This window comes from Squalius cephalus (genome assembly GCF_949319135.1).
Source record: "Squalius cephalus genome assembly, chromosome: 3".
Taxonomy (NCBI): domain Eukaryota; kingdom Metazoa; phylum Chordata; class Actinopteri; order Cypriniformes; family Leuciscidae; genus Squalius; species Squalius cephalus.
In genome coordinates, this window is record NC_137124.1 from 14,473,375 (window position 1) to 14,499,616 (window position 26,242).

Genomic DNA, 26,242 nt, shown 5'->3' on the forward strand with positions numbered 1-26,242 from the left:
ATATTGTAAAATAGTTCAAATTTAAAATGTTTTCTATTTTAATATATTTCAAAATGTAATTAAGCATTTGTGATGGCAAAGATGTTTCCCCTCATTTTTGTTTTGTAGAGACAGCATCCTCTAAGGTAGAACTGAAACATTAAGTGCAGCATATTAAATGAATAGGCCTACTTTTTTTTAACTAGCCTACTCAACTAAATGTTTGACATTATCATTCACTATCATTTTCCTTTTTGGACCAACCGGCTGCAAATGTCCTGCATTCTCTCACGACTTTGTCGAGCTCTTTTATGTGTTTTGTTTCATCCTCCACTCTTTAGATGTGTGTAATGGCCTTACATAAAGAACACAGCAGTAGTACTGCCTGAAAAAACATTGAGTGTTATCTGGACGGTATCCGCTTGCTATTGTGAAGCAGCCGCCCAACACCAGCGACACACAGTTCAGAGGGTCAGGTCAAATATATTGTGGTTTATTAGACAGGAACAGTTTGTGCTGATGTTAGTGTGTGTTAATTCTCAGCCAGTGAAATATCTAAGGTCACCACAGAATAAAATGGAGATAGATGAGCATACCAGACCAAAGGCCTTGGGTTTGAAGGAAAGTTTTGTTCAAGGTTTACTAAAGTCTTAGATCTAATATTTATGTCCAGAAGTTAATTTAATATGCCGCACAGTTTCTGAAATGTATTACAGATGTGCAGATCTGTTTTTGACTCGATTAGGCCTGAACGATTTTGGAAAATAATCTAATTTCAATTCCGATTTTTAATATCCGATTATTTTTTAATCTCTTTATCTTCTGTATTATTCAACAAAGACAAGCAATAAATCATAGTATAGACCTTATGCACCAGAGAAACAAGGGTGCAGCCATCTTTAGAATATTGTTTTTGAACTTCCGTTTTTGCGGTCGCTCTGTATAGCTCTATGGCATTTCTGTCCAGGAGTAATTCGCTTTTAAAGTGGATTTACTTACAGTTTTTCTCCATTGGTTTGGCTCATTTCTTGAAACAGAAATTACATTCTCAAAACTCTAAGATCATTTGGCAAAACAGTCTTAAAGTTCAGCACAACACTATAGCTCACTTGCAAAAGCTCATATCTCTCCCAAAACTGTTCATTCATGCTTCAAATCTAAATTCCTTTCCCATATAAAGAGTCAGTGCCACGAAAATGCTTAGTCACTTTGGCATTGTGTAAGCACTGCAAGTCAAAATGTTTAGATGTTTTGTCAGTATGGCAGAGGACCAATGAAATATCCCTCATCTCCACCTTTCAGTCTTAGCCCAGTCCTTCACTGACAATGGTTACTGTACTGTTTTTTGTCTAGCTAACAGAATACAATTGTGTATAAAACTGAAAAAAAGAAATAGGATTTTAGGGTAAGAGTAGCCTCCAACGTTTGACATCACACATTGCACTCATACTGCCAAGGAAATTATAACCATTATCATTCACACACATAAAGTAACTTCCATACATCAGAGTAAAAAGAAAATGTATACAGCATAATATACTGTAATATAAACACACAAACAAAAAACAATGAAAATGATATGCAGCCTACAGTGCTGTAAATAAAGCTGGAGTTTCACAACTACCGTAAAACTTCAAATAATAGCCCGGGCTTCTATTTACCCAAATCGCCGAACTGTACCGGCTTGTATTTGAGACAGGCGTCTATAAGAGACAGGCCTTTAATTTAGTGTTGAGATGTTCAAGCATGACAGTATGAGGTTACCACATTATATTATGTTTTATTTATAATTAATTCGAATGTGTTTAACAAATCATTTAATGTAAGAAATGTCTTTGGCTATTGGCAGCATAAAAAAATACATAAAAAACGAAACGATGTGACAGCAATGGGCAGAACACAAGTTACAGCTAAAATCCATCGAGCATATGAACTTGTTGCCCGAAACACATCAACAAGAAAGAATGAAGGCTACCCTGTAAACAACTGCAATCATGTGATAGAAAATTACTCTATTCATCACTATCATCATCCCCGCGATCCTCAATTACAAGTTCATTGGCGAATTCCTCCTCCACTTCTCCCTCTCCAACCTCCGCTAACTCTGCCTGCCTTGCTTGCACTAACAGCTCCCGCCCCGATGCACACGGCTCTCCCTCTTTAAAACAATGGATAAGGCGATCCTCGCTTCCATCAGAAGCTACTGTCAGGCCACATACCTAAGGATAACATCCCGAAGTTAATGAAATATATTATCTCCTCTTTCTCCCTCTGAGTCCCTCACACACACACACACGCGCGCGCGCGCGCGCGAATAGTGATGAGTCGTTCATGAACGGTTGCGTCTGTCACGTGAAATCTAATCAAAACATAGACCAGACGATCTGACGGGTATTAGAAGATCATATACAACCCGATACTAAAAAACAGACCAGGCCTCTATTTGAGACCGGCCTTTATTTACCCAAACCTGTCGTCACACCAGGCGTTTAAAAGAGACAGGCGTCTATTTGGGACTCGGCTATTATTTGAAGTTTTACGGTAACAGTTCTTCACTGGTCACTGTCCTCACCCTCCCTCTCCTGGCCACCGTCCTCACCCTCCTGGCCATCCACACGCCGCTGTCTGTCTGGCCACAGATTCTCATCCACATCACAGCGTATATTCTCCTTTGTGATGCAATGAGGGAAGAAACGGCGTGTATGTCGCAACCATCCCCCACACTGATCTCCTGTAATATCCTCACACGCAGCGTCCATTGCATGGAGCAGGGACCTCTGATCTTGAGCCCGATGTTCATACACTCTCCACCTCCAAGCGGACAAATACTAAGGAGAGTAAGGTGGTAGGAACACCATGACCATCCTTGGATGAGTAGTGAACCAGGCCCTGATGAGCAGGCCACGGTGGAAATTCACATTGTCCCATACAATGACATATTGTGGTAGGTGAGGCCCTACGACGCCTCTCTCATTTTCAGGGATCAAATCAAAATGAAGGTAGTCCAAGAAGATGAGGAGCTTCTGTGTATTGTATGGGCCAAGACGGGATGTGAGTGGCCACACCATTCTCAGATATGGCAGCACACACTTTATATTGCCCCCTCGCTGGCCTGGGACATCCACCGTGGCCCGGTGGCCAATAATATTATATGGTATATAATATATACAGGTATATATATGGTATTCATGGTATTATGTTCTTGACTAATTTTGACAATTGAACAGACTATTGTGCATGTGATGACTTATACAATGAAATGACGCTGACACGTTTTGGAGCGAACAACCATTAGACTGAGAATCAACAATCAGTTTAGATCAACAAGATCTATTCACTTGGAAATTGTGCTAAATGTAGGCTACCTGTACTTAATCATTTCCAAAGATGTACTGAGACATTGAGACATGTACTTAAACATTTGCAATTTGATGAAATGAATGAGAAATTCAATTCTGTTGTGAACAACTGCCAAGTGGTTTGGAGATTTGTCCATGTTGTTTTGAGAATGTCATTTCTGTTTCAAGAAATGAGCCAAACCAATGGAGAAAAACTGTAATGTAAAGTTAACGAAAGTTATCATGAGGATTGTAAAGTTTAAAGCAGATGTCTTAAATGTCAGTAGACCGGAAAGATTTTAAAACGAGCGGTTCATTCATAAATACGCAAGATCGCTGTGAAAATACAGACCGGAAGACAAAAGACAACGAGCGCAGCGCTGAAAGGGGGCGGGGCTACATAAGGTCTATAGTAGGGGTGGGAATCTTTAGGCACCTCACGATCCGATCCGATTCCGAGAGTCATGCACGATCCGATTCCAAAAGGATTCCTCTTTTTTTCTTATTAAAGCTGCAATAGGTGATTTTACCAAGAACTTTATTGAACAATATGAACAAACATAAATGGCCTGGTACAAAATAAGGATGAGTCACGATTTTCAAATATTCGATTAGTTAGCGGACGCATAAAGCTTGCGACAAAGAACCGGCAAAAGTAAATATAGCAAGGAGACATTTTAAATGTTTATTATTAAACAAGTGTTTTCTGTGTCAGTCTCGGCTGCAAAGATGTTGACGATGCTGACTCGCCATCTTCGCAGCAGTGATCGCGCCTATAGAGAGAAATGCACATTTCATACAGATTACATAAGAGAGTTGTCTATTTCTATTCGTTTTGAATTGTTTTGTTTAAAAGTAGACATTTCAAGCTTTCTATAGATATATTTCTGAGTTTCGGTTCATTTATGAGATGAGCTCCAGTTCACAAGCAATGCAAGTTATCGCGCCGGCGCCTACACCTGATTATATTGTTTGCTATATTTGCTATATTTCTTATTTATTAAATCCAGGCAATTGGTTGATGAAACATTGATTAAAATTAAGATACAATTTATACAAAACGAAATTCACTTTAAAGAAAGGCTTTATACAAAACAAAACTTAATGAAGTGGTCAAAATCATGTCTGACCCACTCCATATGTCTCCCGATATATTGCGCATCTTATGATCCTATCTTACTCATGCTGTTCACTTTTCATATAATCAACATAGATGAAATGAAAAAATAATATATTATTTAAACATAAACATGAAACTAAATATGTTTTCTTTAATGGCTACAACACGTAGGCCTACAGTACAGAGAAATTTAATGTCGGAGCGGAATTTGAGCAAACGCCGTTCTACCGGTGAGCATGTGGGACGGGTGCGTTTTTCGAATAATAATCAAATAATTCCCATCGATCATTGAATATTATTTTTGCTTGAAATGCCCATCCCTACAAAATACAAAATGTCTTAATCAGACAACGGACAAGCATCATAGCATAAGAAAGAAAATATAAATAAAGAAGTAAAATAAAGAAATAAAATAAAAATACATTCAAGTAAATAATAAATAAATAAATAAAAGAGGCTCAGTACCTTCTGCAGCACGAACACAAGCATGAAGTCTGTGGTTGTTGTTGCTGCTACGTGACTTAGCGGTGTCTGACTAGGGTCGACACGTAGGGTGATGACATCATCGTTTCACAAAATATACGGACTGGCTCTACACACGAAAACGCAAGGGTGTCGTTTTCAGATTTAGCCACTCTGTACCTGGTTTAAAAAAATAGCGGTTTCAGTCTCCCAAAACGTTGGATCCGCCTGGATGAAATGCCGATACATTACATTTTTTTAGAATGTCTCCATGTGGACAGGGCCATAAACTGTTCTTTCCTGTAATAGTCCAGGCCTAGTTGCATAGAGTGCCAAGTTGATGCTTCCTCTGCAGACTGCTTTACTCTCGCGTGTAATCGCAGCCTTCGCGGTTAAATTATCTTATTTTATCATAGCGCGATATTATTGCAAATGCAATTAATCGTTCAGCCCTAGACTCGATTACGATGTACAGTCATTTTTGCCACTTAATCAGTTTTTACACTTTACATTGCACCATGAAATTACAAAAGCAGCTTTGTTCAATCACACAAATCATACAAATCGACCAAAAAGAGGTCTTAACTGTCTTAACTGATCTTTTCCTCTGCTAGGCTATATAAACAAATAACTGGAATGACTAGATGCTAAAGTCAAACACCAAATTTTCACCTTTAACATTTCAGTATTGTTGGTTTGCAGTTTTTAATATTAAATATTAATTTGTATGGTTTTGTTGCACCATACTGCATTATGCTGGATGCAGTCTTCCACTTGTGTAGGTTTGAACGTCAGTCATGTGTGTTTGTAACAGAGAAACTAGTGTGTAGGAGGATTATGCTGTGGGCTATGTTGTGTGCAACATAAATGGGCATGATGTTACATATTATTGAATCACTTAATTACTGTTAAAGCCATGCTAGGGTGAACATTTGTCTTGCTAAATGATGTTCACTACAAAACATGATGTCTTAATAGATAATCTTACATCATTTAGTTACATCATATTTCCTTAAATCATCATTTCTGTTTTTTCAGTGGGCAAGTTAAGGACATATCTGTGATTTTGACTTCTGTGTTGATTGTTGTGAAATTAGTAGGCCTAATTTCGTACCAGTTCTGGTGTGTCTACTTAAATAAATAAATATACAAATATATATATATATTACCCTATATATATATATTATATTATACCCTGCCCTGAAGGTGTCCTGTGGTATCTGGCACCAAGCTGTTAGCAGCAGATGCTTCAAGTCCTGTAGGTTGTGACGTGGAGCCGACTTGTTGGTCCAGCACATGCCAAAGATGCTCAATTGTATTGAGATCTGGTGGATTTGGAGGTCAGGGCAACACCTTGAACTCTTGTTCCTAGGGCTGCATGATTATGACAAAAATCATAATTGTCGATTGTTCCCTTGAAATTGTAATTGCGATTTATTAATTACGATTATCACAATATACATTGAATGATGTTTTGAATAGCTTTATACCATTATTTGAAGCAACTGCATGCCATATTTTAATATAAAAATAAAAAACAAGCTGAAAACACTATAGCATTAAGCCTCACATGTCAACTATACATTGGTTTGGTTGTTTATTTAAATAAAAATAAAAAAGTAAAAATATGCAAGGTATTATAATAGGGGCTTTTGCACTGGGTAATCCTAGGAACTTAGTTGTAGGAACTATAGCCACCAGGGTGAGAACTGAGAACTAATGTTCCCCTTTGGCCATTTTCCTGGTTGCATTCACACCTCCAGTAGGAACTCTGAAGTGACATAAGCCACACTTGTTGTGACTTTCATTTTGATGGGATGACAGACATTTGGCGCTGAGAATGGCAGAGCCTGAGCACATAGTGCTCCCATTGTCAGTCTTCATTAGTTTACTATCTGTTTATCCGTCCTGTCTAATATGTTATTAAAAAGTAGACAGTATATGAAAAAGTATTTGCGTTTGCCATGTGGTTGATGCCCAATGTCGCTAGCTGAGCAGAAATACATAATCATGTTTCGCTTGGTCCCCTCAAATTTTCATTAGATTTTCTCCTTTGCATAAAGGTTGAGAGGTCCATCTATCACTGTTTTTCATGTTCGTAGAGTTAGTTTGTGGAGTAAATATATAGGCTGTGTACACAGCTTTTTAAAAATGGCTGGTACTGGTGTTTCGGATGTGTCTGACCAATCAGCGTACACTTACGTCACTGGTAGTTCCTATTGTGCTGGGTTCTCTGAAGTTAAGAGGTGTGTTTAGACTAGAGCAAGCATAACTTGCTCTAAACACACCTCTTAAACACACAGAATAACGTAAGTGGACTTTTTTTGTAATCGCGGCTTTGAACGATAATCATGGTATCCGTAATCGCGATTAGAAATTTTAATTAATTGTGCAGCCCTACTTGTTCCTCATTAGTGTTTCAACGGATCACGAATCTCACGGTTCGGGTCATATTACGAATCAGAAAAAACAAAACAAAAACGAAGATAAATACAATATAAAAAAGTTACAAATAAAGTAAGGTCTATAACTGTAGCATGCTACATGGGTCAAAAATAACAAAAACAATAACTGTTTTATGCATTTTGGCAGGGAAAGTAAAAAAAAAAAAAATATATTTTTTTTTTTTTACTTGCCTGCCAAAATGCACAAAAAATAAATGTTTTCAATAAATAATAAAATAATTCTAATATTGTTATATTAGATATCTAATTCTAATATCTAATTCTAAAAAATACTAATATTGTTACATTTATAAATAATAAAATAATAAATTTCAATAAACTAAATATATATATATATATATATATATATATATATATATATATATATATATATATATACTACCCTTCAAAAGTTTGTGGTCAGTAAGATTTTTAAATTATATTATTAAATTATTAAATTATATTAATATTATTGTTTTTAAAAGAAGTATCTTCTGCTCACCAAGGCTGCATTTATTTGATAAAAAACAATAATTTCAGATAAATGCTGTTCTTTTGAACTTTTTATTCATCAAAGAATTTTGAACAAAAAAATTGTACACAACTGTTTTCAACATTGATAAATTCAGCTTTGATCACAGGAATAAATTACACTTTACTGTATATTCACATAGAAAACAGCTGTTTTAAATTGGAATAATATTTCACAATATTACTGTGTTATATATATATATAAAGTTTATTGAAATGTATTATTCAGATAAACGCACTCATTCCTCCTTCACTCTTTAGCATGTTAGTCTTTAAGACACGTTTTACATCTGCCCATATGACTGTTGTTTGGTACAGCTGCTAATTGGACAGATCACAGTAAAGCAGTTACTGCTTTGAAACACATTATCACTCTTTTTCTATTCTGAGCCTCCATTTCACAAGGTGTCTGCTGCTGTCTGTCAGTGCTAATTAGTGAGCGCTTTGCTAGCAGTCTTTTTTTTTCTTTCTTTCAGGGGTTGGTTAGCCTGTGCTTTCTGTGGCTTTTCACCCTCATAGACGGAAGCCTTTTCATTTGACTTGACTCTAACAAACATCTGCAGCATTGAATATGTCTTTGACCTTAATTTAATTGCGTGTTTGTTTGTAAGAGAAAGTGCAGCGTGCTGGAGTGGGTGTCATCACTGTCTGGACTTGTTGCAATTTCCTTCCTTATTCAGATAGAGGAACGCATTGTTCATTCCTCAGTAAACTGAATATTTGTCCATGAAGAGGAAATGAGAAATAGGGCTTAATTGTGTGTGTGTGTGTGTGTGTGTGTGTGTGTGTGTGTGTGTGTGTGTGTGTGTGTGTTGAACTGCTTTAAGACAAAACCTGTCTGCTTTTAATTTCACAAGTAGCAGTGGGTCACCATCACCCAGGAAATATATATTTACTTGTGAAATCTATCTATCTATCTATCTATCTATCTATCTATCTATCTATCTATCTATCTATCTATCTATCTATCTATCTATCTATCTATCTATCTATCTATCTATCTATCTATCTATCTATCTATCTATCTATCTATCTATCTATCTATCTATCTGATGCAAATTAGGGCATAGTTATACAGTAACGGTTTACTTTATTTTGAGAACCTGCAATTTAGTGAGTGAGCCATCTGATCCGATTCAGTCAGTGAGGACCCTGCGATTGATTCAGTAAACTCTTGCCAACAATTTCTCCTGATCACGTTGCTTATGACAATCTTGTCATTAGAAGCACTTTCTGAACAGTGTGAGCGTTTCATGTGGGTGTTTGAACAACCTCTGCTTGCAGTCACCATTAAACAGAGAGAGTTTTGCAAAGACCTTCTGACCTCACGCCTTCATCACTCGTTCAGAGCGGTATGGTAAACAAACTGAAGTAGGTCAGTATTCTGACTCTGACAAGTGTGTGTTAGTATAAATGTAGGCCACTTCATACGGCCACACTTGGTGCTTTGTGTTACCAATGAGGAAACAGATGAATTTCTGAGCTATAGATAATTGAAACAGTAGGTGTGAAAAACGAAACATTTTCAAAATCAATTAGTAGGCAGTTTATCAACTTGTCATTCTTATAGAAGCTCTGTATAGTGAGACAGGTGATGAATTGGAGTGTAAGATCAAAATCAAAACTTTTCAGACATGATTTCAAAGATTTTTGAGGTTTGATGGTAAAAGAAATGCATTTTCTTGTTTTGTACATATCTGCAAGGAAAATAAAAATCTTCCCAAAAGTCATTGTGCAGAGCCGTTCTCTACCTATTTACTTCCATAATCCGACATTCTGTACTTCGTATCCTATCCACCATACACAGGTCTATTGAACAATAATTGCAGATTAAAAATCTTTGTAATCGTGTATACTTTTTTTTGGTTTTTGGTCATTTTTCAATCTACACTCACTGACTTGCATGGCAAAAATGTTAACCTAATTCACGTCTTACTATGCAAGATATGTTAATCCTCTTAGTGATTATTAGTGCTGCTTAACTAGTCTGGATTGTTATGTTTAGCACCATTTGATGTGTCACACGCTAAAGGAAAAACTATTACCTCAGTATAGCCTATAGTTTTTCCTTTAGCGTGGTCATTCAGTGTAACATATAATGACATACTTTAGCCTAGTTGTGTGTGTTTCGAAATAGTTTTCAACAAACAGTCCAGTGAACTATTTATATAATAAATGTCATACAGGGACATTGAGATTCTGGCTAATACAGAAATCAAACGTATAGAGTCAGTTCTGGCTGGTCACGTTAGTCAAGCTCGCATGAGCTGTCGCTCAGCTGATCTATGTCTACCTATATGACGCCTATCACAGCATTCCCATTTAAAGGGGACATATTATGCAAAATTCACTTTTATAAGGTGTTTTAACACAGATGTGTGTCCACAGTGTGTACACAACCAGCCAATAATAGTAAAAAATCAACCCACTCCTTTTTTATAATCCCCATAAATCATAAACAGTCTCTCCAAACTAGTGGCCCCGCCCATGTGTCATCTCTATAGACTCCTGGCACCCGAGTCATCTCTATAGACTCCTGGCACCCGAGTCATCTCTATAGACTCCTGGCACCCGAGTCATCTCTATAGACTCCTGGCACCCGAGTCACTGAGGACACCATGGTTGAATTTCATTTATGAAGGAAATGTGCCGAAGAAAGTCGTTGAAGTGTTATATATTTGTGCAAATCATTTTATGCTGTATTGCTTCTCAAACGAGAGTCATGTTTAGGGGCGTGACAATATAACGTCGATGTCCCTACAATAACAGACCGGCGTGCATCTAATAAATTATTCATTCAAGAACTTTGTGCTAGTTTACTGCAGCAATGGAGCCGCGAACTTCACATACTTTTGAAAATCCAGCGTTTAGTTGATCCTGGTAAGTGCTTATTGTCACAGTTGTAAACACAACGGCTTTCTTCTTCCACGAGGGGTTTTGGCATCACAGCATTTGTTTCCAGGCGTTTCTTTTGTTTCTTTTATTGATTTCCAATAAAAGAACGCAACACACACGTCTCCCCAGACATCCTGCAGAATTCAACCAATCAGATCGCGACTTCGAAACTCCTGAAGTGTTTCCAGAAAAGTGTGCCTTATGCATCAGACGTTCAGCCAACGGTCCGTGGGCGTGACATCTGAGGCTGAGACTAGGAGTTTTGCCGTTTTTGAGCTGCGGTCGGCTTCGTTTTTTCCGCACCGTTGTCTCTAGTCGGACGCCATCAGGGTATTTTGGGCCGATTCAGCATGTTGAATATCGGCAAAAATCCAATATTGTGCTTCCCTAATATTGTGCACCACAAAAAAATGTGTATACTATCATCTTATAACTGCTGGTTTGAACACACACACACAAAAATTTAACCAATGACGTCTGGTATCATTTCTATAATATGCAAAGATAGAGGCTTCCGCCCTCCCCAGTTTGTGCACAGGAAAACATCATGTAATTTCAGCCTGCTTAAACTTCCTGTCCCTGATCTAATATCTCTCTCTCTCTTTCTCTCTCTTTTTCTAGTTATTAAGTGAAAAGATAAGCGGTGCAGAAGGGACAAAACTCGATGAAGACTTCATGGAAATGGAGCGGGTGAGAACTGCAGAAATGAACCCCTTCTTCACACGTTACAAGCATATTTACTCTTAACATCTTTAATCTTTACTCTATTTACTCTTTCTGCGTGTCCCACCTTTACAGAAAATAGACGTCACCAACAAGTCTGTTTTTGAACTTATGACTAAAACCACAGAATACCTTCAACCAAACCCAGGTATGATTCAGAAATCAGACTTATTTACAGCAATTTGCACTGGATTGCATTAAGTCATTAACATTACTTCTAAAATGAGGAGGCTAGGCATGGTTTTTAATAACTTGTTTATACTACCATACTATTTATTAAAACCCAGTCACATCAAAGTCTAAGCAGATTCACACTACTGTTCAAAAGATTTTTTAATGGTTTTTGAAATAAGTCTCTTGGTCACCAAGGCTGATGTAAACATATTTTACTGCATATATTAAATTTATGAAATAATTTTTGAATTTAAAAATACCATTTTCTATTATTATATATTTTTAAAATGTAATTTATTCCTGGGATGAAAAGCATCATTACCCAATTTCAGTGTCACATGATCCTTCAGCAAAATATTTTAATATGCTCAAGAAACATTTCTTATTACTTCTTATCACTTTCTGTTATAGTACTGACCCCAAACTTTTGAACGGTAGTGTACGTGTTTTAAAAAATGTTTTTTATTTTCTTCAAAAATGACTACAATAGAACAGTAAAAATCAGTCATCAAATCGATGGCTGCAGACCTTCAACCAAACTCAGATTTTTAGTGCATTTCGAATTAAATGTAATCTACAATGGTGAGTGGTGGAATTGTTAACTAATGTAATCCATCCATTTCCACCATTCTGACTGATTTGTGGACCTGATTGTCAAGTCAAGTCTCTTTTATTTTATATAGCACTTGCTTTATACAATACAGATGGTTTGAAAGCAGTTTTACAGTGATACACAGGAACATACTGATCATTGATGCAAACAGAGTTCATTTCTGCTGTTCAGTCAGTTCAGTATTGATTCAGTTCCATTGTAAAGATCATCAATTATTAAAATAGTTCATTGCATCTATAAAGAAGTTCTGCAGAAAACAGTGATGTCATCGTCCAGTTTATTTCAGTTCTCATCCAATAATGTCAGACAGTGCAGTCAAATCAATAATATTGTTGAATATCGTTACATATTTTCTCATTAAAATTATGATCTCACTCATTGAGAACACTAGGCCCAATCCCAATTCTACCCCTTACCCCTTCACTTTCCCCTACCCCTCTGTTTTGCGCGTTCCCGTGAATGGGTAGGGTTGTCTCAATTCTCTTTTGGTTGGAGGGGTAGTGGGAAGGGCCAGATAGCCCTTGAAACGAAGATTTTTCGGGACCACACTTGGGTATGAGAAATGTACCTGCATACACCGACTACAGAGGAAACATGGCTGCCAATAATCATTTTCTTTATGTCACATTCAATCTTGTGTTCATATTTACGGTCATGTTCTTCAAAGAAACGTTTACAAAAAATTCGCTGAAGTTCGTTAACGATAGTCCCGCAACATATTTTCATGTCTGTCTGATAACTGGTGAATGTAATTGCGGCAGGGAATTGGCTTATCTTTTACCGTACGTCTGCTATGAACGCATTGTTTTCTTGTGGTTATATGTGAACACGATATAAACGAACAGTGCTTACACAGTTTCATGCTTTTTGCAACATGATCAACCAGTCTTGTATGTTCTTTATCAAACAGGGACACCTGAGGAAACCCGGAGGCTCATTCGTTTTCGCGCTGACAACGAGCAACGTTTCCTGAAGTCCAAAAATACTTAGGCGTCGAAGATATCGTCATCTCTGTTGTTTTCTGCGAACTTCAGAAGAAAAATGAAAAAAAATAGCTGTAACCCACGCAATTGAGATGACCACAGCTGACGACGGCATCTTGGAAGTTTGTGATAAACATTGGCGCATCTCCTGTGACGTAGGCGCTAGCGACGACGTATAACGACCTGTAACGGTGTAGTAGTGGTGTCCTATTTCTTCAGGGAATATTTTCACCCCTACGCCTTGCCACTCTGTTTCAAGGGGCAAGGGTAAGGGGTAGGCGAAGGGTTAGGGGTAGGCGAAGGGGTATAAAATAGAATTGGGATTGGGCCTTACAACTCACCTCCCTCTAAAACGTCATCACTGTTCCACAATATTAATTTATATTACAAAAAAGTGGTTTACACTGTTTTATCTCATATTTGGAAATCGTATTGTTTCTGTTTTCTTTTTACATGCATCATTTTTATTTATTTATTTTCTGAGTAGGCACTGATTCCCTGCTGCTACTAAATTACTGTAACTTAGTTCAATGAGTCATGTTTAGCATGCAGTGTTATGATTTATGGTTTAATCATGAGTGTATGTCATATATATATATCTGCACAGCATCAAGAGCCAAACTGGGAATGCTCAACACCGTGTCTAAAATCAGAGGGCAGGTAAAGACGACGGGTTATCCTCAAACCGAAGGCCTATTAGGAGACTGCATGCTGCGATATGGACGGGAACTGGGGGAGGAGTCCACTTTCGGTAACGTCTGCACATACCAAAAGTCACGTACACACATGCACAGACATGAACCACAGGCCAACAGTTGCAGAAATCCAGCTGCAATGTGTTGGAATGCTAGTCGATCTCTCTCTCTCTCTCTCCCTCCCTCTCTCTCTCTCTCTCTCTCTCTCTCTCTCTCTCTCTCTCTCTCTATCTCTCCTTGAGTCACACAAACTTGCACATTGTGCGTTGTGAAACGTGTTTCCTGTAATAGGGCTGTCCTTCCTTATAACATTTAAACACGAGTCTGACACCTTGTGGTGCTTTGTTGATGCCAGATACAAATGTGCAAATACCAATTATTTTACAGTGACTTCCAATGTGGCTCATCCAGTCAGAATTAAGGCAGATCTATTTGTGTTATAAAATTGGTTTTAGTGTTGTATGGATTCTGCTACATTAATTTGAAGCATTTGCATCCATCCATCCATCAAGAAAACACTACTTATTCAAACAAACAGTTCTTTATTTACACTTGCATAGAGGTAGAGCAGGGAAATATGGAGATACGAGGTGTGACGATTTACTGTGTACTAAAGGGGTGTAAGTCTGGTATATTATCCAGAATTTTTTTTAATTATTCTTAAATTAAACCATCCCAAAGGAATCTAATAAATGTCTATATTAATTTATATGATCCCTATCATATCATGTTTCATATAAACAACATGTATTCACATATTCTTGATGAAGTCCAATACTAAATTCATAATACCCATACATACATATCATATAAAATCCAAACATATCAAATAGAGACAACAATTCCAAACATATCGAATAAGCACAAAAAATACAACTCATGTATAAATTCAAAACTCCCTCAGTGTGTTGAAAATACTTTTAGGAACGGCCATTTAGCTTGAGTAGTGTTCAAAGCTTGAATTGTATCCAGTTCAAAATAAAGGAAACACACCCCTAAATATAAATCAATGAAAAACAATTAGCACTAAGTAACTATCGAATTTACAATCATAAGAATGAACAACAGCAAAAAGAGGGTTGCACTTGCACTTTCCCTAACTGGTTTATCTTCAGTCTCCATTTCAATCAGGTTAGATGCACAATTTCTTCATTAAAGGGGGAAAAAACATTTATTAGCAGAGTTAATCACATGAAGGTTTCCGCTCGACAGCGACTATATATATATATGTGTGTGCATATATAGTAATTATATATATTTCCAAAAACTTGCTTGTGTTACCTATTTTTAAATCACAGTTAAATTATTTTTTATCTTTTTTATGGAAGTAAATCATTGCTTCAGTGGGTCTACATCATCTTCTCAGGGGCTGCGCTGGTGGACATTGGTGAAGCCATGAAACAGATGGCCGATATTAAAGACGCCCTCGATATCAACGTGAAACAGAACTTCATTGACCCACTTCAGACTCTACAAGACAAAGACCTCAAAGAGATTGTGGTACCACATCATTTCGCTGTTTATTATCATTATTATCATTATGCAATAGGATTTTGCATTTAAAAGTGTTTTATACTTAAAGGTCTTTTGAAATGAGGTTTAAACTCACATGAGATGAAGAATCCAGGCATATCAGTGGCCTAGAAAAAGCTGCTTGCTTGGAGCACGTCACCCCCTCATGGTGGCCGTTATTTTGACCAAGCAAATACTTCTCATTTTATTTCCCTGATTCCCCCTATTAGTAGACACTGTCATTTACAGAATGAAGTTCGTCTTTAAGGTTTAACATCAAGCAGTTTGTGCATTTGCAGTTTTTGTTTAAGTTTAGTGAAATACAGCTATATTGACTAGGCTGATTAATTGATCAGTGTTTGATCATTTTAAGATAATAAGCATCGGCCAATTATTTTGCCTTCTTGGCCTATTACTTAATGAAAGCATGTTGTGTGATTTCCCTGATAGCATCATTTGAAGAAACTGGAGGGACGACGGCTAGACTTTGACTATAAGAAGAAACGCCAGGGCAAGATTCCTGATGAGGAGATCAAACAGGCTGTGGAGAAGTTTGAGGAATCCAAAGACCTTGCTGAGAGGAGCATGTTTAACTTTTTGGAGAATGATGTAAGAACATTTTATTTTGGTAACACTTACAGTGAGGTTTTTACATTAATGTATTAACTAACATGAACTAACAGTAGCCTGTAGTCAATAATTCTAACCCATAAAACTCATCTTTGATCACCAAAATTACATATTTCAAAGTTTTTTCCTTCATGCCTTAAAATAGCTTGTAACTACACCCTTTAGTATTTAGTATATGCGGTTCTATGAATATGCAAATAAGCCCCGCTTCCACTCACTCACACCAGCTCAGGGATCCACTCGTTGACGATCACATGTTGACGTGAATGATTACAAGGTAGTTTATGACGTCAGAAACCCCAGCGATTTCAAACCGCGATTATGAAACTATGATTATGAAAATGATTATGAATTATTGGTTCACTGCAGTTTTAAGGAGAAAATACTCAGCAATGGTGCTGACTTATGAATTTGCACATGGTTCGTCTTAAAGCATATTAAAAACAACACAGACATATAAACAACATTAAAAGCTTGATTTTCACCACAGGGGGACTTTAAGTTTCTGTTCTGGGGTTAACCTCTGTAAACGTCATGTCTTTCACTCGCCTGTAGGTGGAGCAAGTGAGTCAGTTATCGGCTCTGATTGAGGCAGCTCTGGATTACCATCGACAGTCCTTGGAGATCCTGGAGGAACTCAACAGCAAAATACAGAACAGGTATATCTTCAACTGCACATCCTGGCAGTGGCAATTCAATAGATGGAGCTGAAAGTCAGCTATATTCCCAGTTAATATTACATGTATCTAGTATGACAGTAACAGTATGTGCTGTTGGTCAATTTTCATTGGTCAACAAGGAAAACACATTTTGTGAGAAAACAGAAAAAGATGAATCTCTCTTTCTTTTCTTTTTTTGTAGCCTGTTTTGTTCCACTATTCAGACTTTGTTGGTGATTTTGATTTCACTTGCTTTAGAAACCAGACAAAAAAAATTGTGATGTTATCAAAGTGTTCAAAATAAAAAGGTGTCTTGCTAATATACAATTGATTTTATTCACACATATTGGCATCTGCTCTCGCAGGATATCTACCGCAAGCAGTCGGCCCAAAAAAGAGTTCAAGCCAAAGTCGATCGTGTCCAGTTTGGAGACCGTCGAGAACACACAGCACAATGGACTTTCCCACACCTCATCTGTCAAAACCACAGGTATCAACGAGAAAACATCTTGACAGCTCTCAAGAGGAGAGCTTCTTATGTGCTTCAATCTAAGCAAGAAAATCCGTCCCAGAAAAAGTACAGAATATTTATTTTATATGTTGTGTTTTATCATAACATTTATAAAAATATAAAATATTTTTTAAATCATAAAACATTCACGTATTGTCTAGGTTTAAATAATACATTTACATTTTTAAATGTGGTCTAATTTTGGATAATATTAATAAAATAATCAAAGTATATATTTATATATACACTATATATATATATATATATATATATATATATATATATTAGTGATACATTTATTAATCATAGTTCATGGTTAGTAGCAAATTATATTATATTATATTATATTATATTATATTATATTATATTATATTATATTATATTATATTATATTATATTATATTATATTATATTATATTATATTCTTGGTTTACCAGCCATTCACTAATGGAAAAATCACATATTCTGCATTAATGGTCTTAATAGAATTACAGTGTTATACAGTCCATTTTTTGGTTTTCTATTCACCTGTTTCACTTTGCGATTTGTTTTATTTAATTTTTATTCTGGCTGTCGTTATTTCTTAGTAATTTAAAGTAATTTAAAATCAAGAGGATCATGATTGGCTTTCATTGTGTGTGCTCACATTTATCACCACCATCATGTTGTCTTACATAATTCCTTCATATTCTTTTCAGATATCCAGGTCATCCACTCTGTAAATGGAAAAAGTAGGTGGTAATGTTTATCATAGAATGTTTTATTTGTAGGACTATTATATTTCAGTTGCATCATGATGATGCATGTAATCAGACTTGAAGAGACTTTAAAGCTACACTGTGTAATTTTTTTAAGTTGATTCTTAGCAAAAAACACTTTGTTTTTTCAAAATTATATGTGCTCATTAATGTGTAATTACTTCTACCAACTAATCAAGTATTCTCGTAAGTGTAGAATCTGCCATTTAGAATACATACGACCGAGTCGCTCGAATGGCGGCAGCCATGTTGCTCCTCCATCTTGAAAATACATTAGCCAAAGAGGGACATACCTGGAAATTAAAGCTTTGTCTTTCGCGTTTTTACACTCAGTAGCACCGTGACGAATGTGAGGGGGAGATTACTCGCGACTGCCGGCAGATTTGAAATAATACAGCCACCTTAGGAGTTAAAACGCCCTCGGAATGGGAGGGGCTAGAAAGTAATATTCAGTTGGTAGTCATAAACAATTTCACCGCTAGATGGGAGAAAATCCTACACAGTGTAGCTTTAAAACTAGAAGTATTGGGACAATTTAAAACTTAAAAGAGATCAAAACATAAAGGGGTGATGAAAGTAAGCAAAGTAAAACAATCAGAATTAAAACCAGACAACTTTAAAATTCCCATACATAATTCATAGACCACATGGTTGTTTTTTGTGGTCATGTTCATCAACTGTGTTTGTGTGTATGTGTCTGTCTCTCATGTTTGATCTCATGTGTTTTTGCTCTCAGTTGATCAGTTCACACACACATCACCCACAGTATCCAATGTATCATGGCCTGAAAGCACCAATGGTAATTGCAAACGTGAGTATTGTCCTGTAGGATCATGCCTAGACACTTCAGTGAATGTGAGGTTGTGAGGTTGTTGGCAATACCCAGCCCTATAAAAAGCAGGAGATGTGTAGTATTTTGTCAGTAATGGCTATTTAAATTCTGCAGAAATATGTGGAGCTTTTGTTGGATAACTGCGGTCACAGATTTCATGTGAACCTAATCATCTCATCTACCCACACATCAACTCTCAAACTACATTATTCCATGATTTTCTGTTACTTTCCTCTCAATAACCTGGTCCAATTTTAAAATGAGTTGTTCTGGCTGTTTGGAAGCAGCCCAGTGGTGTTAAATATTTCATTTTAAACCCAATTTTCTCATCCTCATGTGATTCAAGACCTAAATGACTTTTGTTTGTTCTTTGGAAAACAAAAAAAAAGAATTTCTGAAGAATTTTTTAACAACATTTCTTTTAAGTGACCAAAAAAAAAAAACATTATGAAAACAGTCCATGCATCTTGTTCACTATTTACAAGTTAATGAACTATATTTGTGAATTATTATGCATTTTTGTGCATTATAATTGAATTATATTTGATAGCTTTTTATGAAGAATAGACTGAATACGAATGAACATTAAATGTAATGAGAACTTAACTTTTGATCTCTCACACAAAGCTATAATATGACTTAGAATATAACACATAAATACAACACGTGAGACTTTTATGGTGCTTTTTTGAAGTTTGACAGGTTATTGTTGTAAACTGAATCTATGAAAACCATTTTCATTACTTGAAATAAAATAAACAACACAGGGTTAGTTCACCCAAAAATGAAATTTTTGTTATTAATTACTCACCCTCATTTCATTTCAAAGCCGCAAGACTTTCGTTCATCTTCAGTAGACATATGAAGATCTTTTTGATGAAATCTGATGCAAATCTGATGCAATTACTACCTTTCTAGGGTTTGAAAGTGGTAGTTAGCCTATGCAGCTACCATTTTCAAGCCCTAGAAATGTAGTAAACCGAGAAAACGAGGGACAGAAAGCTCTCAGATTTCATCAAAAAGATCTTCATTTGTGTTTCGAAGATGAACAAAGTCTTATGGGTTTGGAACTACGTGAGGGTGAGTAATTAATGACAGAAGTTTAATTTTTGGGTTGGCAAACCCTTTAAAGGTGCAGTATGTAATATTGACAGCTAGTGGTTGAAATGGGTACTGCAGTCCAAATAACCAAATAACTGGTGGTAGCATTGTTTTTCAGAGAAACAAGTATTTGAAACTTAGCATGTTTCCTAAATCTCTACAAACATATTTTGGTATTTTTATGCTTTTTGTACAGTCAAAAAATGACACGCAGCACCTTTAACTGAAAATTTTTTTTTTTATTTCAGCAACATGTCTCATTTTCACTTAATGTTGAAGTACTAAAATAACTAAAACTAAATTAACTGAAATGAAAAATAAAACCTAATAAAAATATAGACATTAAAAAATATAAAAACACTGCAAAATTAATAAAATATCATTCAAAATATTTACAAAATCTATAACAGCATATCAGTGGTACTAAAAAAAACACTGGTTTGACAGCAATGGTCACTATGAACGTTGTAGGGTGAACAAAATTATTCCAATGGAAAATGAACAGCATATGGGTTTGGAACAACATGAATAATAAGTAAATAATGACAATATTTTAATTTATGGGTGAACTAATCTTTTAACAAATGTTGAAATCTGTGACATGGTTGTATTTTCCTCATTACAGAGATAGAATCACACATGGACCAGCCCTGTTGTCGATCGCTCTACGACTTTGATCCGGAGAACGAGGGTGAGCTGGGTTTCAAAGAGGGCGACATCATCATCCTCACCAATCAGATTGATGAGAACTGGTATGAAGGCATGATTAACGGTGAATCGGGCTTCTTCCCCATAAACTACGTAGAGGTCCTAGTGCCCCTGCCTCAATGAGCCGAGCCAACAACCAGTGGTCACCGACCACACAGCCAAACTAGACTGTCTCAACCGTCCACGCACCCAACATCCTCTGCTGCATTCTCACCAATGAAAGCCTTGCTTTTTACCACAGACAATTTTGAAGCTTTCACATTTCAGTATTTAACTTATTACGTTTTCCAGGCGTCATGGTGCAACATCTAGATTTTTACACTGCGAAAACATTTTAATCAGTATTTATCTAAACATCTTTATAACTAAAATAGACCCATACGTCATCTTAGGCCCTGTTTTCACCCGGTATTAAGATGCGTTTGGTTTATCGGATCACAAGTAGACAAAGGAGACACATTCCTGATTACACCTGCTGTTTTAATCTGTCTCTTTTGTCCACTTTCAACCACTTCTGTCCTGATTTCTTTGAGGGGAGGGTCTATGGACGGGTAAATGAATGGCCTTTTTTTTCAGATCTTTCGATCTAATGGGCGAAATAAGCTCACGCAATTTACATATGACCTCGAAAGAAGACAAGGAAAACACACGGAGAGCAGCAGCTTTCATTTCTGCTCTTATAGACGCTTCTTAATACCAGATGTAAACAGGGCTTTACATATCATGCAGTTTAGAAAGAACATGATGCAGGGCACCAACTGACCATGTGATGAAGCCGATTAGAATGCAGCTAAAATTCAAGATATAAGGCAAAAAAAAAGCCCCTGCATGGGTTTTTGTCTTGAATTGATTTACCAAAATTGATGTGCAATTAATTTGCGAGTAATTCGATTAATTAATTGGCACATCATGTAATTAATTAGCTAAAAATTGTAATAGCTTAACAGCCCATACATGCATATATACATATATATGCTTGTAAGTATTTTATTACACAATTTTGTTTCTCCAGATTTAGATTTTAGGATGTTTAGCTGGATGTTTATTGGAAAATGATTACGATTATTGGAAATACTGCATTTTTTTTTTTTTTTTTTTTGCAGTGTAATTTCAATGCACAGTCATGTTTTATTTCAGCTTCAACGCAGCATTCACCTTGTTCATTTGGAAATGTGTTGCATCCAATGGGGGTGGATTTGTATTTCGCTGTGTCCGTATGTTTTTTTTTTTTGGCTCTGATATGGGGTTTACCTGCCTGCGGTGGTCTTATGTGTTTTTTGAAACACAATTTTTCTAAAAACTGTGACTATCTTGACTGCTACTCTTATGAATGTCTTACTCTTACTCTCTTCCTGTCTCCGTTTACAGACTTATTGTGATCTTGGGTATCATAGTAAGCATCGCGGGTGTTTTAATGGGTTTTGCTCTCTCGCGCCTTCCAGTGCTTTTTTTGAACGGTGGCTGTATTGCACTAAAGCTTTAGAATAACACACCCATTGATGTGCACATTTTATTTTTTGTGTTGTGTTTTTTGGTTTTAGGACATTGCACTTTCTACTGTATCTCTTTCTGCCATGCCGATAAATACAAAATTTTATCAGTCTTATGGAGTGCTAAAAAATATATATATATAAATATATATTGATATGGATCATAACTTTGTACTGTATGTAACAAGAACTTTTTGCTCGCCTATGTGGTTTGTTTGACCTATGTCGTACTCTGAATGACATTTTAAAATTTGCAGATGTTAATCAAACATTCTCGCCCTAGTTAAACCGTCCTGTGCTTATAAACTAAATTGGACATCTTTCGAATTCAGACCAGTTTTGCTTGAAATTACAAAATTTGTCTCTGTGTTTGTCCACCAAAATTAGACTGTATTCTATTAATGTCAAACATTATTTTTGTTACTCTGAACAGTATGTTTCTTGTGCATGAAATGGAACTTTGAATGACTGTTTTTGTTTCTGTATTGGCTAGATACTGCCATCAACTGTCACAAATGTTGTAATCATCTCAGACCAATAACTTTTTGACTTGTCATTCCCTGTTGTATCTTTTTCTGGCCAAATTAAGCAGTCAGAGAGCAAAAAGGGAAAAAAAGAAAAAAAGTTGAAGAAACAAATTATGCTGAAAGCTGCAATGTGGAATTTCTGTGCCACTAACAGCACAAAACCAGTTGCCAAAAGTACTATATTTTTGCATTTACAAAAAAAAAAAAAAAAAACATGTCAATGATCATTTCATGACCGCTTACAAGGCTAAGTTTAATTCTTAGGGTTACAGGTTGCAATCCCGAACCCTCAAAATCATGAGCCGTAATAATAGTGATGCTTCCCTTAGCAAATACCACTAAATATTTTCAAATAGGCCTGGATAATAAATATTTCCTGATTCGATTCAAATCACATTCTCAAGCTCTTGATTTGATTTAATCTGATTCTAGTTCATTTGAATATTTTTCAATTATACGATACATGAGAAAGAAATTCTCTCTAATTGCTATAGATGCCGTGAACATTCCAACTTGTTATATTACGAAATTATTCTTTTTATTTTTTAAACAGCAGGCCCAGTGTTGTTTTAATGATTCATCAAAAGGACCAGCTAAAAAAAGTCATTCGTTCAAACACTGGTTTACTTTACACAGTTTTTTTTGTTTTGTTCAGCCCACAGAGATAACTTAATTGAAAGATTTTTTTGCCATTATTTCACCATACAGGAATGTTTTATTTCTTCACATTCAATTCATACTGCAAGTTATCAGGAAAATATCACTTCTTTTGTTGCAGGTTTAGCAGCGGGGACGCACAGTTAATGAAAAGCAGTGTCACACAAAAAAAGGATCGATCTAGGAATTAAAAAAAATTATATAGATATTGTTTAAATATTTTTACTTGTCCCATGTTTCAGAAATTCTTATCAAACACCTATCTTCCATTGTTTGGAAAAACGTGTTCAGATCGACCAAAAGTTCATTTTACAGACCACTTAAACCAAACTGAGCACTATTTTGAAAGTGCCTCAGTGTTTACAATCCTCAGGAAGTCAACCTACTTACACGACCGTTCAAAAGTTTGGGGACGGTACTTTTTTTTTAAAGAAAAAATAATAATAATAATATTTTTATTCAGCAAGGAACATTAAATTGCTCAGAAAGACGGTAAAGACATTTATAATGTTGCAAAAGATTTATATATATATTTTTAATAAATTCTATTGAACTTTCTATTGATCAAAGAATCATGAAAAAAAAAACTTCCTCAAAATTAGTAATTAGCACAACTGCAGCATTGATAATAATACTGAGCAGCAAATCAGCATATTAGAATGATTTCTGAAGGATCATGTGACACTAGTAATAATGCTGAAAATTCAGTTTTACCATCACAGGAATAAATTACATTTTAAAATATATTCAAATAGGAAAGAGCTATTTTAAATTGTAGTAATATTTTACAGTTTTATGGTTTGTGTATTTCTCATTAAGAAAAATGCAGCCTTTGTGAACAGAAGAGACTTCTTTCATGAAAAAATCATTAAAAGAAACGACCCGAACTTTTGAACGGTGGTGTATAATTTTCTCAGCACAAAATACTGAAAAAAATACAGAAATAGACCCTGCACAAAAACTACCTGACTACTTTCTGAAGATGATTGTGAAAACGATGTGAAATTGCTTGAATCAAAGGAAGATGTGGCACCCTAATCATCCCGATCTCAAACTTAGAATAGCTCTTTACTTCCAAACACTATTGCTAACTCCTAAACCAATTTTACAGTGTTCTCATGAAATTTCTTCTCGAACGTTCATCACTACATCACTGAGTGAAAGGAAAGGCTTGTGAGTTGTTTTCTTTTTTGCTCTCTGGCGTAATTTATACACAAAGTTGTTTATAGATGTTGTAAATGAATATATTATTACACACTGTATATTACATAAATAAATGACGTGGAAATATGATTACATGTCATGGCTGATTGTACATTGTATAGTTTATTTTTTTGTCTTTTTAAGCTCATCCAAACAAACGAGCAGCAGCTGCCTTCAAAAATCTATCATACGCTAACATTTTGTAGTCAAATTTAAGACTCTTCGAATTGTCCGTAATTGAGTTTATATCCAAACCTCAGTGCTCCTTTGTTTTGATTTTCTTTCTTTGTTTGGCTGCGATTTACCCTTGAGCAATTGTGTTCCTCTGTAGGCGTCCTTGTCTTTCTTCGTCGAGCAGTTCCCAACACAGGTCCAGTCAGGCTGGTGGTCCACCACTAGATCTAGGGTAGGAAGCGAAGTGGTGCTGGTCACGTCTCTGAAAGTTAGAGAGGCTATGGACTGCGAGTCTTGGTTTATAGCGCCGTAACCCCTCCAGGAGCTGTCCTTGATGAGCATTGACTTCTTGATCATTTTCCAGCCCAGATGATTGAGCTCTAAGAAGTTGAGGAAGATGCAGAAAATACCTACGCAAAACATGAAGATCAAGAAGATGGTTTTCTCAGTGGGACGGGAGACGTAGCAGTCGACCCTCTGTGTGCAAGGACTCGCCGTGCACGCGAAGTGAGCGGGAACGTTGAAACCGAAGAGGAGCCACTGCGCCACAACGAAAGCGACCTCGAGAACGGCACGGAAGCACACGTGGAAGACGTAGTACTTTGAAAGGACTCCCGAGGAGATCTTGGATGGGGCGGCGGTCTCCCTCTGCGCCTGTGAGCTTTTCTGCCCGCTCTGGTTGGCGATGCCTTCGAGAACATCAGCAAGACTGTGACCCAAGTGCTTGTGCGACTTAATGGAGCAGCTGTCCGAATCGCAACTGCGACCGTACGCTTCCCTCGCCTGCTCGCCCTCTGGATGCTTGGATAAGTTGTGCCAGGTGTAGATGATGAAGCAAAGAGAAGGCGTCGACACCGTGATGATCTGGAAGACCCAGAAGCGAGGCTGGGAGATGGGGGCGAAGGCGTCGTAGCAGACGTTGGGACACCCCGGTTGAAGGGTGTTGCAGACGAACATCTCCTGCTCGTCCGTATAAACGTCCTCAGTCGCCACAGCCACAATGAGCAGGCGGAAGATCACCATGACCGTGAGCCACAGGCGTCCGATCATGGTGGAGTGCTGGTGCACGGCGTCCAGCAGCCGCTTGAGCAATGTCCATTCTGTCATGTCTCTACGCACCGGCCTCCTGAAGTACAGCACTTGAAATAGATCCACTTTAGCTCTGTTGCCAGCAAGGACGGGTGTTTTCATGTTACAGCTCTGGCCAGAGAGCGAAGGTGCCATCACTGCTCCCAGCCATCCCTTTCTCCTTCAGAGATAAGGCCTCCGCTTGGGACCGTGCCGGCCACTTCACATTGGTCACGTGGTGCTGTCGCTTGTCTTTAGAGTCCATTTACAAACCGCAGGAGAGACGGCACTCTTCCTACTCTTGATAGCGTCGGCAGATTACGTTCTTTTCAGATTGCCGCCGTACGTGATAGGATGGGTTCCTTCTGAAGGCCACTTTTAAAAATACGCCACAGATAGCGGATACGTGCATGTGCTAATCTATATACTTTAAACTTGGCATTGCGCGCTATGAA

At 36.8% G+C, this 26,242-nt stretch overlaps 2 protein-coding genes across 3 annotated transcripts in view; one reads left to right on the forward strand and one right to left on the reverse strand.

Moving 5' to 3' along the window:
* The window catches only part of sh3gl3a (SH3-domain GRB2-like 3a), a 38,458-nt gene extending 14,482 nt beyond the window's left edge, over positions 1-23,976 (forward strand). The window contains exons 2-12 of one of the 2 annotated variants that reach the window (XM_079866523.1): positions 11,391-11,459; positions 11,568-11,640; positions 13,870-14,013; positions 15,324-15,457; positions 15,920-16,078; positions 16,655-16,758; positions 17,124-17,248; positions 17,968-18,000; positions 18,764-18,838; positions 20,586-23,287; positions 23,348-23,976. In XM_079866523.1, the coding sequence (XP_079722649.1) occupies positions 11,391-11,459; positions 11,568-11,640; positions 13,870-14,013; positions 15,324-15,457; positions 15,920-16,078; positions 16,655-16,758; positions 17,124-17,248; positions 17,968-18,000; positions 18,764-18,838; positions 20,586-20,791 (1,122 nt within the window). In that variant the 3' untranslated portion in view covers positions 20,792-23,287; positions 23,348-23,976. The remainder of the gene's footprint in view (positions 1-11,390; positions 11,460-11,567; positions 11,641-13,869; positions 14,014-15,323; positions 15,458-15,919; positions 16,079-16,654; positions 16,759-17,123; positions 17,249-17,967; positions 18,001-18,763; positions 18,839-20,585; positions 23,288-23,347) is intronic. The other variant, XM_079866524.1, reaches the window with a different exon arrangement.
* A 673-nt stretch (positions 23,977-24,649) lies between these two features.
* On the reverse strand, positions 24,650-26,172 carry gjd6 (gap junction protein delta 6). Its single transcript, XM_079866525.1, has one exon. The coding sequence runs from the start codon at positions 25,941-25,943 to the stop codon at positions 24,789-24,791; it is 1,155 nt and encodes a 384-aa protein (XP_079722651.1). The 5' UTR covers positions 25,944-26,172; the 3' UTR covers positions 24,650-24,788.
* Between the last annotated feature and the right edge of the window lie 70 nt (positions 26,173-26,242).